The sequence below is a fragment of the Populus trichocarpa genome, chromosome 1 (genome assembly GCF_000002775.5).
Source record: "Populus trichocarpa isolate Nisqually-1 chromosome 1, P.trichocarpa_v4.1, whole genome shotgun sequence".
Classification (NCBI taxonomy): Eukaryota; Viridiplantae; Streptophyta; class Magnoliopsida; order Malpighiales; family Salicaceae; genus Populus; species Populus trichocarpa.
The window spans coordinates 33,025,940-33,045,958 of record NC_037285.2 but is presented as its reverse complement, the minus strand read 5'-3'; the positions used below and the strand labels follow the sequence as shown (position 1 = coordinate 33,045,958).

The 20,019-nt window shown below is 29.0% G+C and overlaps 1 protein-coding gene across 1 annotated transcript; it reads right to left on the bottom strand.

Moving 5' to 3' along the window:
- Positions 1 to 1,286: 1,286 nt before the first annotated feature.
- On the bottom strand, positions 1,287 to 3,944 carry LOC7495837 (adenosylhomocysteinase). The gene is made up of 2 exons (XM_002300111.4): positions 3,005 to 3,944; positions 1,287 to 2,345 (listed from the first exon to the last, which is right to left on the bottom strand). Exons 1-2 carry the CDS (start codon positions 3,713 to 3,715, stop codon positions 1,599 to 1,601), a joined length of 1,458 nt encoding a protein of 485 aa, XP_002300147.1. The 5' UTR covers positions 3,716 to 3,944; the 3' UTR covers positions 1,287 to 1,598.
- Between the last annotated feature and the right edge of the window lie 16,075 nt (positions 3,945 to 20,019).

The following is a 20,019-nucleotide window of genomic DNA, read 5'->3' as shown; positions in this document are numbered from 1 at the left end:
TGCAGTGAAAATCTTTCCAGAAAAATCTACTTCCAACCTCTTTTTTAAAGAAATAAATCAGCTCTCGAACTAACATCAATAAAATGCGAAACCTACCCAACACCGGAACATGGAAATAATTAAGAAAAACAAACCACAAACACCCACTCCCTTGTCCCCTACTCCATTCTTCCTCCATCACAGCATCGCCTTGATAAAGTTTATACTGGAAAAGTACAGAATAACTACCTCTTGAGAGACCCACAGTGCGTTGCAGCACGGAGGCACAGCTCATTTTACCATTCAATATAACACAAGTCAGAAAATATCTTATAATAAATAGCAGCAATACAGCCAATTGATTTTCAGTGCCATGATGTTGATCCTTTTGATTTTAGTTCCAGACTAGCGATTTAACCTGCGCTTTCCGCGGCTTATAATTTATTTCATAAAAAAAATCAGATATATAGATTATTTTAATATATTTTTTTACAAAAAAAATTCAAAAGATAAAATGAAGATATTTCATAACATAAAATAAAACATGTATTTAAACTTATTTATTTAAATAAGTAAATAATAAATCTACATCCTAAAACTTATATAAAGTCAAGAAAACCTTTAGTGAACAACTCTATATTTTGTTTACTTTAGAGGCAAAAAAATATACTTTTACTAAGATAAAAAAAAAAAACATGAAGACCTCAGCTTAATTGTTTTTGGATCAAATGACATAAATATGATTTTACTGTAGTTCAAGATATATTTTACTGTAAATTGACAATAAAATACGTATGTCATTTAGTTTTTAAGATAATATTGTTATTACTCAAGGCTATTTGAAATTGCATTTCACCTCACTTTAAAAAAAATTATTTAAAAAAAATTTATTTTAATATTATTTAAAAAAAAATTACTTTGAAAAATAGAATCTAAACAAAAACACATAAAAGCCTTCAGAGATATATATATATATAGTTTTAATGTATTAATATCAAAAATAATTTTTAAAAAATAAAAATATATATTATTTCAATGAATTTTCTAGTAAAAAAAATATTTTAAAAAACAAAATATTTAAAAATATTATTTTTTTCAAAATAATTTTTGTTTAAAAATATATTAAAATAATATTTTTTTATTTTTTAAAATTTATTTTTAAAATCAATACATTAAAACAATTTAAAAATACTTCTAAAATTATAGTTGGAAAATTATAATAATTTTTAAAACGGCAAAGCACAAAAGCAAGCAACGAAAATGATGTGAGCCAAGAAAGATTGGCAACCAAAAAGAGAGACAACAAGTGAAACAAAAAGGTTATTTTTTAATCTTTTTCATGATTAAAAAGAAGATAAGCTGCAGCAAGAAAACTCAAATGAAAAATGGCAACAGCTACAATATTATCCCACACAACCCCATCCAAAACCTTATTAGATAATCCCATGTGGTCTTCAAGATAGACCGTTTCATATATTTTCCTCCCATGTCTTCCCCACCACCAAAACACAAATCCTAGGAAAAAAATTGAAGCCTAATAATATAGGACAAATCATCTTGAAAATACAAAAGAAACAATAGCGCCGTTTCCAATCACGTTTTGCCTCAAGTTCCATCTCTCAGTACCTGTACTGAGCAGGCTTGTATGGACCCTCGATTGGCACGTTGATGTAGTCAGCCTGGTCCTTGGAGAGCTTGGTAAGCCTAGCTCCTAGCTTGCCAAGGTGAAGGGAAGCAACCTTCTCATCAAGGTGCTTGGGCAAGACATAGACCTTCCTCTCGTACTTGCCGGTTTTCCTCTCGTTCCACAGCTCAAGCTGGGCGATCACCTGGTTGGTGAATGAGCAGGACATCACAAAGCTGGGGTGACCGGTGGCACATCCCAGGTTCATGAGACGTCCCTCAGCCAGGACAATGATGCCGGAGTTGGTGTCAGGGAAGACCCACCTGTCAGTTTGGGGCTTGATGGTGATGCGCTTCACGCCAGGGAAGGTCTCAAGTCCAAGCATGTCGATTTCATTATCGAAGTGACCGATGTTGCAGACAATGGCATTGTTCTTCATCTTCCTCATGTGATCAACCATGATAATGTCCTTGTTACCAGTGGTGGTGACAAAGATATCAGCCTCGGAGATAACATCTTCAAGAGTCAGGACCTGTAGACCCTCCATGAGAGCCTGAAGCGCGCAAATGGGATCAATCTCGGTCACAATCACACGAGCTCCAGCTTGCTTCATGGCAGCAGCACAGCCCTTGCCAACATCACCATAACCACAGACAACAGCAACCTTGCCGGCAATCATGACATCAGTAGCTCTCATCAAACCATCAGGGAGAGAGTGGCGGCATCCATACAAGTTGTCGAACTGTACACACAAAGATTAAGAGCAATTGTTAGACTACAACAGAGAAAAAGAATCGTGCAGAATCACATACAAGATTTCAGAAGTCATCAATCAACAACTGATGATTGAGAGTTGAAAACCATATTCAAAACATCTAGCACCACACATGAATCATGCAATGAACCTTGATAAAAATCGTGGAGTACTAATCACCAATTGGATTAAATAATAGAGTAACAAAAAACTTGCAAGTTCTCATAAAATAAGAATCGTGCGAAAGTTCCGAAGTCTCATAGAATATTCTAAAACAAGTAGCATGATTCTGATCTTAAAGTCGAAACATTTTTGCTTCTTAAACAAATCAAAAGCTTAGAACTTGAAAGAATCTTTTCATCATAACCTCAAAAAAAATATCTTACAAAAAACTCACACAATAATTGACAGTAATATCTCTTTGATTCTAAGATATCTCAATAACCACACATCATTGCAAATCTATCAAACAAGTTCACAGTATTTATGTTGAAACTAAGTGGAAATATCGACAACATTGAAACAAATCCAGTTAATATCAGATCTAAAACAAAAACCCATTAATCATATCAGATCTAAAACATAAATCAATAACTAAACACATAACAGATCTATACAGCAAAAACCCAGATCTTAAAAAACAATACCTTGCTCTTGGTGACAGAGTCGTTGACATTAATAGCAGGGAAAAGTAAAGTCCCATTAATCTGCATTTGATACAATCTCTTGACACCAGTTGTAGTTTCTTCCGAAACACCAACCAATCTTTCCTTCATCTTGTGATACTTCTTGGGATCAGACTTCAATCCATCTCTAATAATTGTCAAAACAATCTGGAACTCAGCATTATCAGTCGAAGCTGGATCTGGGGAAGCACCAGTCTTCTCATAAATCTCCTCAGCCTTCACACCTTCATGAATCAAGAGAGTGGCATCACCGCCATCATCAACAATCAAATCAGGACCACCATCTGGGCCCCAGTCAAGAGCTCTCTCAGTACACCACCAGTACTCCTGGAGGGTCTCCCCTTTCCAGGCAAAAACAGCAGCCGAATCACGGGCAATAGCGGCAGCGGCATGATCTTGAGTGGAGAAAATATTGCAAGAACACCAACGAACCTCAGCACCTAAGGCAGTTAAAGTTTCAATCAAGACAGCAGTTTGGATAGTCATGTGAAGGGAACCAGTGATCCTGGCTCCCTTGAATGGTTGTGAAGGGCCGAATTCAGTACGGCAGGACATCAAACCAGGCATTTCAACTTCGGCCAGTTCGATTTCGAGACGGCCGAAGTCAGCCTGAGACATGTCCTTGACCTTGTACTCACGACCGCTTGTTGTTTTCTCTACAAGCAAAGCCATTGTAAGAGAAAGAGAAGAAGAAATTTCTTGCTTTCACTCTCTTAGAAAAGGGAAAAAGATGCGGCTGAGAAGAGAGGGCAGGGAAGGACGAGTGTAGAGAAGAGGAAGAGTGGGGGATAAATAGGAGGAATGGACGGCGGAGATTGAAAGTTGGAGAAGATGAGCAAAAATAGGGGGTTTAGGGAGTTTGGTGGATGTGGTAAAGCAGAACTACAGTTTGTTTAGGGAACTGCTAAAGACCAGTTCCTAGTTACAGTTACAGTTTGGCCTGATAAGGTGTTGGTCAATGTTTTTCGTTAATTCTAGGTTTTTACAATTTTCGGAACATTTTTCAGTTGAATTTTAAATTTTAGTTTATAATATGTTGAAAAATAGACTATATATATAGTATATACTTGGATTAAAGAATTTATAAAAAAAAAGGTATTTTTTATTGTTATTTTTTTTTAACTGTGAGTGTTTGGGTCAGTTTACGCGTGCCTTAACTAATCTCTCGAGATCTTGAAGTTAATGATCGGGTAAGTTTCCAGTGATCATTAGATTTGTGACACTCGAACAGATAACTTTTAAAAAACAAACTCAAAATCTAACCAATTAAGTTATACCTCTTAAAATTATTGTTATTGATAATATGTCTCATAACATTAAGAAACATAAATGAGAGGTTTATAATGATAAAGAATATCAGGATATCTAATATTGGAAACTAAATGCCAGATGTAATGGAAAAAAAAAAGTTTATTACTTTGGATTATTAAAATGCAATAATTTACTTTATTGTTTGTTGTTAAGGTTAAGTAAGTAATTTTAATATTATAAATTTCATTGTATATATGCTTGTTTACATGTTCATCTCATTCGAGATAGAACTAGTTATTTACCTCTATAATTATTTATTATAAATGTAAATACATTATAATATAAATTGCTACAATGTAATAATATGTTTTCACTCCACGATGACAGCCAAGGAAGAGAAAACTTAAAGGCACAATGATCTTCTCAAGGGGTTGGATTGTATTTAAAAAAAGAACAGTTTCATTATCTTTTTACCTTTCTCAAAATAGTTAAAAGACTTACCCTTAAAAGAAAAAAAACACAAAACATGTTGTCTGGGTTTTTTTATTTTTTTTCTCATGGATTTTTTGTTATTCTAAATTTGTACAGGGGGTAAATCAATCTTTTAACAAGTAATAAATATTATTAAAAAAAATTATTGGCTCATGCTACACATGTGTCAGATGGTCAACCACCATGTCTCCGCCACTCAACCGACGGAGTAGAGCATGCAATTCAGTTCGCGATGGTGTAATGGCGACAAGGTTTTTTGAAAAACATTATTTTGAAAAAAAGAAAAAAATATATGAGTCAACCAGGATTAACTTTCTAGCCTCGTGACCATAAAAATAAAATTGAGATAACTCCATAGATAACAAAGTGAGAAAAAAAAAAAAGACCAACTATACAAAAACATTGGAGGATAAAACTGAAAAATAAAAATAATAAAAAAGTAATGTTAACCAATTTTAACCTTCAAAACTCATGATCATGGTCATGAGATCGGGCCTGACAATGATAGAGGTAAACTTAAAAAAACAATAAAGTAAAACTCTCAACAAAAAAATCCTGAGGCATGAAATTGAAAAAATTAATAAAAAAAACAACAAAAATATGAGTCAACACCAACTTGTCAACCCCGCGACTATCAATATAGGATTTGGATAATCTTATATAAAGAAAAGTGAAAAAAAAAAGCATGAAGATCAATTTTACAAAAATAAAATATTAAAAAAATGAACTTGAAAAAAAATCAATTTTATAAAATGACCTCCAAAAAGATCAAAGTCAACCCGTATTAACATTCAAAACTCGTGGCTTAGTAAAAAAACATATTGATGGATGAAATATATAAAACAAAATGCAATAAAAAAAATTCAAAATAAAATAAACATCATTAAAAAGAAATGAAGGCCAAATCCAACATGAAAAAAAATGATGAGGGATGAGATTGAAAAAAAAATTAATTAGTGAAAAGATTTAAAAATATCAAAAGAATGAGAATCAAATTTAATATAAAAATAAAATAAGATCTGATGATTTGGGATGAAATTGAAGAAAAAAAGATTAAAAAAAAACAAAATAAATAACAATAAAAAAATAAGGAAGTTGGATATGAAATATAAATTGTAAGATACTTTAATCCTTTGGCTAACCACTTTTCCTTTTTATTAATATTATATAAATATAAAAGATCAAATTGTTCAAATGTAAACTTGATTATAACAAAATAAAATAGTTAAAAAAATCTTCTTGGAATGAAGATTTATTTTTGTCTCTTCCTAGGGAGACCATATGAGTAATTTTAATGTGTTTAGAAAATCAAAATATCTAAAATGCTTTTGGATGCAAGTTTTTTTTTCTTATTAAGATAATTAAATAATTTAACTATTTATAATAGAAGTTAAAAATTATATTTGTCTCCAATTATTTTATCACTAATATGTCCTAATAAAAAAAACTAAATGACCCCTCATTTGATAAGTTAGTATATGTTTTTTAAATGGTCAAATGGGAAAAATACTTTTCATTACTACAGTACTTTTCCACGTCACTTAGTTTATGTTAATATTTATCTTAGTAAGAGTTAATTGCACAATCAAACATTTTAATTTATTGAGAACAACATTGATTTTATCATACTAAATCAACATTGATTTTATCATACTAAATCAACATTAATGTCCACTTTTAACAATTTGCCATCATTTTTTATGATTAATTGATATTCTTTATATATTTTTACGTGTTGTAATTAAATTTGTTTTTTAAATTGATAAGAGACAAATTTTATAAAATTTTATTTAAATAATTCATGATAGTTTTTATTATTTTATCTTTGATAGCACAGCCGAATGCTGCTCTTTGATAACCATCAATATGTTAAAATTATAGCTATAAAACTCGGATTGATATTATAAGTCTCAAACCTAGTTGATCTAGGATATAAACTGCTCCAAATTAAAAAAAAAAATGTAGAAAGGAATTAATCATGTAAACCTAATAAAAAATTCAAGTTAAGAAACAAATTGATCAACCCAATAAAATCAGTTAAAGATTTGTTGACTTTTTTTTTCTTGTTAAAATAACTTTGTTTTGATACTAATTCTTTTTAAAAATAAAATAATTTGAATTGATATGAATTAACCTCCTCAACTTGGAATTTGGATATTTTCTGGGTTTAAGAATACGACTAAAATTGATACTTCTTTCTTGATGAATATGAATTTAATTTATTCGGGAAGAACAATTTATTTATGTCCATTAAAAAATAAAATAATATTGTCGACTCTTGTTGATAATTGCATACGCAATCATATTTGATTTTGTGGGGGCAGCCGTGAAGGGCCCTGATATCACAGCCTAGCTAAGATATTGGTGTTCAAAATGGGATTACAGCTAAGCTAAGATAGATACGGGTGTACTGCATAAAACAAGATCTGAAGGCAAGTAGGATCATCAAGAACCGTCGGTGGGCTATGAAGAAAACAATGAAAAAAAAAAATGAAAATATCTGTGGATTCAGTTAGTGAATAAAGAAAAAAATTATTAATGTCATGAAATATTTCTATAGATGGAAAGTGTTTAAACGTGACGGTGTTTGATTACATGAGAATAGGAAAGGTCCCACTCCTACCGCCGCCAGTGTGCAGCGGATTATCACCATGTGATGGTGGGGTTGTGGGTGGCACCGCCATTACCACGCCGACACTTTAAAAAAAAACAGTACTGGTTTATTTTGAAATTAATAGTGTTAGATTAGAAAAATCTTATGGGATAAGAGAGTATAAAACTGGTATCATAATAATTACCTTTTCAAATATATATTTTTTTAAAGACACATATAAAAATAAAATAAAATATAAAATTTATAACTCATTAAAAATAATAAAAATATCTTGTATATTTTTATTTTTTAAAGTATGCTATTGAAAGTAATTAATATAATATTACTAGTTATTTTTTTAAAGTCATAAAATTACTTGATAAATTAAAAGTTTTTTTAAAATATTCTTAATATTAATTTTATTTTTGATTGCTCATTTGTCTGTGATAGCTTCTTATTTTCAAAATATTTTTTAAATTATTTTTTATCTAAAAAATATTAAATTGATATTTTAAATTATTTTTTAATGAATTTAATGTATTGATATCAAAAAATTATTAAAAATTATTTTTTTTATAAAAAAAACCTTACTGGCATTTATTTTCTTGGTAATGGAGATGAAGTTTATGAGAGCTCTCTATATGGAGATATATTTAATTGGGTGACACGTGATTTGCTTTTACTTCTGTGAACTCCCAATTTATATATCTTGACTTTGTATGTGTAAAAGATAATTTTTAATTTTTTGTGTCTGCCTTTATTTGGAGACGGACTCTGTTGAAATGGAGGTTCACAGTATTTCTTCATTCATTAAATTTTATTATGATATTTTTAGATAAAGAAAACCAATTTATAGGTTGTTTTCTCAAAATAACCTTTTTTTTAATCAGATCATTTTAGGGAAAGTAGCATAGGCTGAAAAAAAGAACTTGAAAAATAAAATTTTTAGGAGGAACAACGAAGCAATTTCGGTGTGTTTGGAAGTATGGTTGTGGTTGTTTTTTAAAGTGTTTTTCACTTAGAAATGTATCAAAATAATATATATTTTTTATTTTTTAAAAAATTATTTTTGATATCAGCGCATCAAAACGATCCAAAAACACTAAAAAAATATTAATTTTAATAAAAAAAAATTAAATTTTTGAAAACACGGGTTGAATCGCATTAGCACACTTACATTGTTATTATGTATTCTCTTTGTTGATGGATTAATAAAGGTTGGGTTGTTTCCAATAAATTGCTTGTGTGATTATTGTGTTGTGTTGATCATTGGCTTGTGTTCTTGATTGCCGAAATTGGTAAGAGTTGTGGGGAAAACTTCTAGGTGTGTGAAACATTTAGACTTTAGGCAAACATGAGTGTCTTTGGAGGAAGGCTGAGTCTAGTAACAGGACTAGACTGCCGCGTAGGGATTAAGATTGCGACGAAAAATTATTTCTGTTACAAGCGAGGGAGAAAGTTAGATGTCAATACCCAATAATTAGAGAATTCTTGTTTTTTTTTTATTAATATGGGTGTCCGGGCCAGTTTGGGCGTACCTCGATTAATTTCACGGGTCCTAAAGTTAACGACCATGTAAGCCTCTAGTAGTTTTAAAGTTTATAAAATTTAAACTGATGACATACAGGGAACAAATCTACTCGGATTAATAATTAAATAATTATAATTTAACAAGAGTGTGAGCAGAGAAGGAGGGACTTAAACCGTAATTATCGAGTGTCGCTATTTGGTCGGTTTAATTTTAAATATGATATAGATCGGGTTTTCAGTCATTGAGTCAAATTTCAAACTTTAATTTTATTTTTTTTGAATTTCGTTGTTTTGAACAACTCAATCCATGAAGATGCTATTTCCACGCAAAAATTTCCTTGTGGTGATTTCCAATTTTGTTTTTTGAGAACGTGTCATTTTTCAAAAAGATTCCAATTTATGCATATACGAGTTGATACTTGATAGGTGTTGAGTTGACAGTTGTTTTATCTGTTTTTACCTCCATCTCTACACAGATATTTAGAATGGAATCAGATAATTGTTGATGTTATATTGTAGGTTGGATTAATTTATTTTAATATAAATTGTTTTTGATATTGTTAACATTTTTTTCAGTGGAAAAAAATTAATTTAATATGACTCAATTACTTTAGCGGATTCAAATATAACCTGAATAATTTATAAAAAATATAGTTGAATTTAAAATAAATATTTGAGATGAGATTTTTTTAATAAAAATTAAAAAATATATTTTTTTTGTTTTAAATTTTGTTGTTTTTAACAACGAAATCCATGAAGATAGTATTTTCAAAAAAATAAAAATCCAATGGGATAATTTCCATTTTTTTAGAAAGTGTTATTTTTAAAAGATTACAATTTATGCTTATACGAGTTGATTGTTGTTGTATCCGTTAGCATCGTAATAGATAATTCACCCTTGCTATGTTTTGGATGAGATTACTTTTTTAATGTGAAAAAGTATTTTGATATTATTAATATTTTTTATAGTAGAAAAAAAATTATGTGAAAATTGATTTAATGTGACTCAATTACCTTTGTAGGTTTATTAAAAAAAACCTTATCTTAAATATTTATTTTGAGTCAAACATTAAGATGACAGCATAACCTGAGTTAATCTGTCAAACCCGCGATCAAGATCATGAAACCGAGATAACCCATTATAAAGTAAGTTGAAATAAATTATGAAGCTTAATTATCAATTAACTTAGTGTTCAAATATCAAATTGAAAAAAAAAACGATTAAAAAAAGGGCAAAAAAAAAACTCGAGGCAATCAAATTTATCATGGTAAACTTGTAACTCGAGTCATGAGATAAGAATAAATTACAAAGTCTAATTCCCTATTAACCCAGCGATGAATGATGAAATTAAAAAAAAATCAATTAAAAAAGGAGGGAAAAAACTATAATCAATTGAGTTAATTTGTCAAACTCGTGGTTTGGGTTATGAATTTGGGATAATATCATAAAAATAAATTAAAAAAATTATGTATCCTCCCCAATAAACCAAATGTTGAATGATAAAATTCAAATTAAAAAAAATATAAATTAAGAAAAAAAAGTAAAAAAAACATATCCTCAATCAAGTCTTTTCGTAACAACCACCATAAAACTCTCATCACTTAATAGAATTTGTTAACACAAATTTCAACCACTTTGATTGTAAGAATAGGTGTAAACAATAATCTTTTCTTTTTAAGTCGAAATCAAACAATCTTTTCTCTTATCTCTCATAAAAAATGATTGAAAAATAAGGGAAATGAACTTCGGTATCAAAATTAAATTTTTAAAAACTAAAGGGATATACCACTTGTAAACCAAAAAAGATTAGGGACTAAAATAAATTTTTTGTATGAAATTTAAAACTACCATTTATGTTACTTGTTATTTTCATTTTGTTCCTCTAACTTTCGAATCAAACCTTCCTTTAATTGAGTGCAAATTTGGACTAATAATGGCTCAATTGAGATAAAATTTAACTATTAACAATACTCTAAAAGGCGTGGGAAAAGTACTGTGTCTTTTTTTTTTCTACATTGTTTTGGGCTTTACATGTTTTTTTTTCTTTTTTTTTTCCAAGATTGTCTTTTTTTTTTCTTCAAAATTATCTTTGTCGATTTTTTTTTAATATTGAATTGGTTGAAAATTTAGTTCTGTAGTTTTTTTCTTTAAAACATTATGAATTACTACAATGTTTCTCTACATGGTTTTTTTTCTTTTTTTTATGAAATGTTTTCTTCTGTTTTTTCCAAAATGGTATTTGTCGATTTTGCTTTGTAGTTTTTTTCTTTAAAACACTGTGGATTGTGACAATGTTTCCCCACATAGTTTTTGTTTTGTTACAGTGTTTCACTGTTTCCCCACATGTTTTTTTTTCAAAATTATCTTTGTTAAGTTTTTTTTAAATATTAAACTGGTTGAGAATTCAGCTTTAACTTTCCCCACATGTTTTTTTTTTTCCATTTTTTTTTGCTTTTTTTTTCCCAAAACTGTCTCTTTTTTTTTTCATTTTTTTTTCAGAATTGTTTTTGTTAATTTTTTTTTTAATATGGAGCTGGTTGAAAATTTAGCTTTTTAGTTTTTTTTAAAAAACATTGTGGATTGCTATAGTGTTTCCCCACATGATTTTTTTTTCCTTTTTCATGATTTGTTTTTGTTTTTTTTTCTAGAATTGTCTTTATTGATTTTATTTTTTTCATACTGAGCTAGTTGAGAATTTAGATTTGTAGTTTTTTTCTTTAAAACACTGTGAATTGCTACAGTGTTACCCCGCATGATTTTTTTTGTTATGATTTTTTTAAAATTATATTTATCGATTTTATTATTTTTAATATTGAGCTGGTTGAGAATTACAACTGTAGATTTCCTCATGAAACACTATAAATTGCTACAGTGTTTCCATGCATGGTTTTTTTTGTTATGATTTTTTCTAAAAAAAATTTTGTTCATTTTATTTTTTAAATATTAATCTAATTAAGAATTAAACTTTATAATTTTTTCCTTGAAAAAATTATGGATTGCAATAGTTTTTTCTATATAATTTTTTATTTATTTTTTCTATAAACCTATGACAACACATAAATATGCCACAAGCCCACAGCATCGTGCGGGCATAGCATCTAGTTCTAATTCATATAATTTGGAAGACGATGAATAATAAGCTTGCTATAGTGTTTTAATTGTTAATGAAGTTTTCTTAACAAACACAACGAAGTATTCCAATTTATGTCAACATCTTGCTGCAAGTGGGTGGCAGTCATCTGCATTGCCGCAAAAAAAAACCCCGACAAGTCTAATGCCAGATTTATTTGGACTTACAAACTGGACCAATAAATTTATATTTAACCCCTTGTTTGTTTATAAAGGTGGTCCAAGAATTAACCCTGTGGGTAGCAAGCAGCGACATGACCCGAAAAACATGATAATAATAAAAAAAGAAAGCTGGTTTCAGATCTAGATCCTGTTTTTTATTTTTTTCAAGAAAATAAGACGTGATCTTGGCTCAGTAGGTCAATGTAATGAGTCTCCAGCTTGAAGGGAACAGCAGTCTCTTGCCTTAGAGAGCAAACAAAAAACAAAAAATGATAAGACCATTGTTATTGTCGACAACTCGACATGGTACCCATCAAAAGAAAGGGCACAGAACGGAGGAGGAGTGGCAAGAAAGTGAAGTGATTAGGTCGTGCTAATTAATCAACAAAATAATCGATTTTTCCTGTTCCATCATCGCTATTATTAATTATTATTTTTTTTAAAAAAAAAATCAAAGATAAATGGACCAAAAGAGGAATTTGGTACGTAGTAGGTGAGGGACTTAATGAATAAAGAACCATTTTCTTTTGGATATTATATTCATTTTAATTTGTTAAACGTGGGCAGCCCTACACCATTTGGAGTTTGGAATAATTGGGCTCACCAACCTTTGTATTTTTAGATTTTTCGTGTGCATAGTGGCTTGTAATTTTTTATTTATTAATATAGATATATCGAGAGCTTGTATGTATTTCAATTAATTTTATAGATTTTAAAATTCAATTAATTTTACAGATTTTAAAGTTAATGATTATATAAGTCTCCAGTAATACTAACAATGGCTTGTACACCTGGTAGTATAATTGGATGCTATATTTTATTTTGTTTTTAAAAATTAGGGTATTTTTTTTTGATGAATTGAGAATAGCAAACTTATTTAACCTAATACAATAATATCAATAATAATAATAATGTTTTTTTATTTTTTAATTGAGAAATCTAAAGAGTATTGGATTACGCAATGAAGAGTAGCTCTCTTCCATGACAATTGCAATATTATTAAATTACTAGTTTATTCAAAACTTCCTGTCGAGATAGTAGAAAAAAGAATTCAGGAATTTAATTGATTATTATTATTATATTTTTTTTATTAACATAGATGTTCGAGTCAATTTGTACGTATCTTCATCAATTTCACGAGCCTTGAAGTTAATGACCATGTAAGCTTTTAATAACTTTGAGATTTGTGAGACTCGAACCGGTGATCTCTAGATAACAAACCTAAAACCTAATTAGTTGAGCTATATCTTTTTTGGTTGAATTTACTCTTTGGGTTGAATTTAAATAATTATTGTTGTTGTTGTTGGAGGTGGTAATTAGACATGGGTTTCTCGCTAGTTAATTTTCTATAATAAACAACAGCTTGAGTGACCTGTAATCTATATTATTATGTCCTATATTTTAAGAATCAATTCGAGTAACCTACTTCAAAAACTAGCAACCTAACGCAAAGGGTATAAAAAATGTGTCAAAATATGGGAGAACAATCTCAGATAGAGACATCAAAGTATGGAAACAACTTCAATCATATTTCTGATCGCTTCAGTAAAAATAAATAAATTTGTGGTCGAATTTGGCTAATATTTTAAGATAAAAAAGACAAATATAAAGAAATAATATTTCAAGTTTTTTGGTTTTTTTTCCTCCATATTATTTATAATGTTTATGTTAACGACTCTAATAAAAAAAAAGTTTTCTAATTATCAACAACAGTCAAAAAAAGCTGCAGCCAAATTTATGAGTTGCTTTTATCTTTTTAATAAGGTATAGCCTGTGTTGATAAATTGACATTCATGAAAGCCAAGGCCCAAGTGGGGGTTGGTGTGGTTGGTGAGAATTTGCCAAAAGTCCTAAAAATTAACAATAATTTAATCATTCAAATTCGCACACTATTTTGTATATGAAAATTAAGAAATACACCCACTATTTTGTATATCAAAAATAAATTTTTTTAAATTTATTTTTGATATCAGCGCATCAAAACGATTCAAAAACACTAAAAAAAATTAAGTTAAAGCAAAAAAAATTTAAAATTTTCCAGAAACACTGTTCGACCGCACTCTAAACAAATCTTAAAAGAAATCTCATCTTTTTTCATCAATATCCTCACAATATTTTTTTCTGTTTAAAAAATAAAATAGAAAAAAACATGAAAAGACAAGATAACTAGATAATTAGTTTTCAAAACAAGGAGGACTAATTAAGTTGTTTTTTAAGACTAGAGGGACTATTTTTATAATTTACTCACATTTTAGTAGTGAGGTGGAGAGAAAGGATATATGTTGTCACTATCAGGAGAGTTGGTTTCATCAAAATGACCAGAGGATCCTCAACAACCCCAAGTCCACCAACTTCCATGTAATTTTTGTACAGGGAAAACTTTTCAACACCAATGCCTCCTAACATTCACCAACTCTAACAACGACATGGTGAGGACACCATCCGGCCATTCAATTAGGAGAAGCATTTACATCCTGCGTGGTGGCCTTCGTTTTGATAGTTTAGGCTATGACTCAATGAAAAATGTATAAAATTTGAAGGAAAAAAATGTCCTTAGTTTGTCCTTATATAATATAATAATTGTTTATCCTTAATTGAATCAATTACTCCTGTAAAATAAGTGAATTTTTAATTTATTATTCTAATGATGTTGTTAAATCAAATCATCAAAACTAAAAGGGTTATATATGCATGACTTAGTATTATATCAAAAATAATGTCGAGATAGAATATGAATTAACAAAAAAAAATATTTATGGTGATTGTAGAGTAATTAGTAATATCATATTAGTTATTATCATGAAGTTAGCTATGAAGAATTTTGGGTTGTGCGGTTTATATGCCTATAACACCTGTACAAAAGACTAAAATGATCCACAATGTAGAATATAAATTTATGTTGGATTTGATTCTCCATCTATTATTAGATGTCTTGAACCTTTAATCGGTGATGTTTTAAAAGCACGTTTTGAAAATTGTCATTTCGATAATAACATTTTCCCATCATTAGAGAAAGAAAAGTTAGTGCTTGAAGCACGATAAAAAATCACTTGGAATAACTCGAAGATATCTCATTTTGATGCAATGACAAATCAATGTGACCTTGAAGTTCAAAAGATAATTCATTTATAAAATATTACAAATCAATTACCGAATGTTTTCACCAACAATAAAAAGGTAGTTAAATCCAATATTCTAGCTGCAAATGCTCCATCTAGAATTGAAATCCCTAAAGAAAAAAGGCAACATAGTAACAAATGAATTTATTCCAAGCCTGAAGCATGAAAGACTTGTTGGTACTAAGAACAAAAATCTTAGAAAACAAAAATTACAATAAATAGATGATGGTACTACTGAAGATTTCTCATCCATAAAACAAACGATAAATATTATGTTAAATCATCTTTTAATATTGATCCTCCTAAAAAGGCATCTTTTAAAGAGATAAAGGTACCTGAAAAAAATAAGATCTTCATAAACCATGTTTACACAAGAGAGATTTTGAATCAAAATAAAATTGTCATAAATGACATACTTGCATTTAAGGTTGCTTTTGGCATCACTAGAAATGATAATGAAATTGAACCATAAACTGTTGAGGAATGTCGATATAGAAATGATTGGCCAATATGGAAAGAAGCAATCCAATAAGAGTTAAACTCATTTGCAAAATGTGAAGTATTTAGACCTGTAGTTCATAAACCTAAAGGTGTTATACCCGTTGGATATAAGTGGGTTTTCGTTAGAAAACAAAATGAGAATAATGAAATTGTTCGATATAAGACGCGACTTATTGCACAAGGTTTCTCACAAAGACCTGACATTGGTTATGAGGAAACTTACTCTCCAGTCATGGATGCAATCACTTTTAGATTCTTATTGGTTTAGTAGTCTCAGAAACTCTAGATATGTGTTTAATAAATGTAGTTACAACATATCTATATGGATTATTAGATAAACATATCCATATAAAAATCCCTGAAGGATTCCAAAATGCTTGAAGCCTTTTAGGATAAACCTAGAAGTGTTTATTCTATTAAACTATAAAAATATTTATGTGGGTTGAAGCAATCAGGTCAAATGTGGTACAATCATCTTAATGAATACCTTATAGAAAAAGGGTTTGAAAATAATGAGATTTTTCCATGCATTTTTATTAAGAAAACCACATTTGGATTTACTATTGTTGTAGTATATGTTGATGGTTTAAATCTTGTTAGTACTCCTGAATAGCTCATAAAAACTGCAACATATTTGAAAGATAAATTTGAGATGAAAGATCCAGGAAAGGCAAAATTTTATCTTGGTTTACAAATTGAATATCTTTCAAATAGAATATTTGTCCATCAATCGACGTATACAAAAAAGGTCATGAAACACCTTTACATGGACAATACTAATCCTTTGAATACACCTATGGTTGTTCGATCACTTGATACGAAGAAAGACCTTTTTTTACCGTTAAAAGAGGATGAAGAAATTCTTGGTCCAAAAATACCATATCTCAATGCTATTGAAGCACTCATGTATCTTGCAAATTGTACAAGACTAGATATAGCGTTTGCAATCAATTTATTGGCAAGATACAATTCCACTCCCATAAAAAAACATTGGAATGAGTTCAAATATATACTTTGTTATTTCCATGGAACAACTAAAATGAGGTTATTTTATAGTGAATCAAATTCATAATTGATTAAATATGCAGATGCAGGTTATCTCTCTGATCCTTACAAACAAGGATCACAAACAAATTATCTATCTACCTATAGAAGTACTGTAATTTCCTAAAGATCTTTCAAATAAATATTAGTGGCTACTTCATCAAATCATTTAGAAATTATTGCAATCTATGAAGCAAGTTGAGACTGTATATGGCTAAGGTAAATTATCCAACACATAAAAGAAAATTCTGGATTGTCAACCATTAAAGATAGTCCCACAATATTGTTTGAAGATAATGTTGCCTTCATCACTCAACATAGAGGAGACTACATTAAAGGAGATAAGACAAAACATATATCACCAAAGTTTTTTTATACTCACGGGCTTTAACAAAAAAAAAATGATATCAAACAAATCAGGTCAAATGATAATTTAAAAAACTTATTTACAAAATCTTTACCAGCCTCAATTTTCAAGAAGCTTGTCCATAATATTGTAAAGTGCATCTTAAAGATTTATCATAAGACATGTACTTTTGAGGTGAAGTTAATGGAAATTGTACTCTTTTTCCTTTTCTTAGGTTTTTCTTATTGGATTTTACTTTGCAAGGTTTTAATGAGGCAATTTGATATTTTTATAAATCCTAAAGCATTCAAATATAGATCTTGAAGTATCTATATTAAACTTTTTATTAAATTCTAAAGTATTCAGAAATCACACAAAAATATTGTACTTTTTTTCTTTCTTTTAGGTTTTTTCCCATTAGGTTTTTCATTGCAAGGTTTTAATGAGACATATTTTTAGTAAATAGTTATTCAAGGGAAAGTGTTATAAAATCTATAATTATATATATTGAATGCCCATTAGAATCTTTTAAACTTCAAGACTCGTGGGTTTAGTCTCTTGGTTTTTCTAGTGTCCTTTAATGTTCTCATTTCTTCTCCTATAAATAGACTACTTGTCTTGTATTCTAAGGATTAAAAAATATATTTAAGAAAATGTATGAATTTCTCTTTTAAGTTTTATTCTGAATATACATGTTCTTACTTGTTCTTTTTCTTTTTTTTTTACAATTTCATATTTTTGTTAGAAAAAACCATAATTTAAATGCCCAACCTTTGATTTTTATTTTATTTGAATACTTAACCATTTATTCTATCTAATTGAATACCCAATATTTGGTTTTTCTTTTTTATATTTAAGTTCCCTTCATCACTTGAGCTAAAAATGTTAACATGGTCATGATCAACTAGCATGTGATAAAAAAAAAAGATCTCACTCATATTTATTGATAGAAGAAATTATAAAAAATATATATAAAAAAACAGGTGTCAGAAATTAAAAAGGAAAAGGAAAAACTGTAAAGAAATCAAAAATGAAAATGAATGGTATATGAAAGAGGTCTTTATATATTTTTATTACTTTATTTTTTTACTATTTTTACTATTTGTTTTTCTAATTTCCAGAACCTACTTTATTTTTTAATAAATATGCATGGTACACACTTTTTACCATGTATTAGTTACATAATGTTACGTGTTAATTGATCCAAACTACGTCAACATTTTAAAATCAATTAAAATCAAAGATTAGGTACTCCAAATATATAAAAATAGATAAATGCCCGTGTTATGATGTGAGTTAGAATAATTTTTTATCAATTTTAAAAAATATTTATGTGTAAGAAAAATCTAAGGATTTGGTAACTGAAAGAGGTCGCTCGTGTTGTCAGAGTAATAATCCAAAAGGCAAAAAAAACATCATAAATCAAGCATCTAATGCTTATTCCCACGCAATTAATTTAATTTAATTTAAAAATAAAATACTTTTTTAAAAAGCTAGATTCAATAAAGGTAAAAAAAAAAATCTGAGTTAACCCTTATTACTTTCAAAACAATAGGAAAATTCCAAATAAAACAAATAAAAAAATATTGGTGGATGAAACAAAAAAAAACAACAAATAAAAAAAACGTAGGCCACAAATCCATATGCGCAACCAGTAGCAATTAAGACATATGAGTCGCTTATATATGAATGGGACACCGAGACGCTTTGACCACCGCCCTTAAAGCAAGGTTTTGGCTATCAGACAACATCGCATGCATTATCCAAACCTGGCAAACATTGTTCACGCACTTCCAACTTTTTTTTGGCTTATTTATGAAATTACCTAGATGCCCTTAACAACACTCAATAATTACCAAATAACCAAATGCAAAAGATAAAAGAACGCCTAAATTAAAGACAGAGCTTTTTAAATTTTAAGGTCAACGATGTAATTTAACTGTTATAAAATGAAGTGAAAGACTAGAAAGCCCCTTGACCAAAGTTTAATTTTTTGTTGTTGTCAAGGGTAATAAAATAATTAATTGTGCAATAAAAATTCAAAAAGACTATTTAACCCTGTTCATTCTTGTAAAGACTAGTGAGTCCCCTGGAAAATACTAAATTACCTTTGAATGATTACTATAAGACTTGAATAGTTAGGGCAAATCGGTAATTTACTATACAAAATGCATAGTGAAACACTAAGCTCTTTTAACATTGGATATAATAAAATATTAAGCACTTAACCATAATAAAAATTAAAAATCTGGTACTCGAATTATAGTTTTTTCATTTTCATTAACAAAACACTATCCATTTCAATAGTGCTTTGTTTTTTTTTCAATTTAATTCTTCAATTTTTAGTTTGTTTCAGATTAGGTTTTATGGTTTGTTTCAATTTGCTTTCTTCGGGGTTATATCAGTCTCATGACTCAAGTCACGGGTTTGGCTGGTTAACCTAAATGACCCGAGTTTTTTTCTATTTTTTTTCAATTCCATCCTTTAGTATTTTATTAATTAAGAATTAAGTTTTATGATTTATTTTAATTTGCTTTCTATGAGATTATTCTAGTCTCACGACCCAAGTCATGAGTTTGGCAGGTTAACTCGGGTTGACTCAAATATTTTTTATTTATTTTCTTAGATATTTTTTTTTAATTTTATCATTCAATAATGGTGTGATTGAAAATTATGCTTCATAATCTATTTGATTTGCTTTCTATTGGTCATCTCAACCTCATAATTCGAGTTACAGGTTTGGTAGGTTACTCCGAGTTCACTCATATTATTTTTTGGTTTGCTTTTAAGAGGTTACGCGGGTCATGA

What these genes read in the sequence shown, in the direction of transcription:
- LOC7495837 (XM_002300111.4), bottom strand. Translation starts at nt 3,715, where the DNA reads ATGGCTTTGCTTGTAGAGAAAACAACAAGCGGTCGTGAGTACAAGGTC. An exon ending in ACTCTGTCACCAAGAGCAAG is followed by an intron (nt 2,346 to 3,004) that starts GTATTGTTTTTT and finishes TTGTGTGTACAG; the next exon opens with TTCGACAACTTGTATGGATG.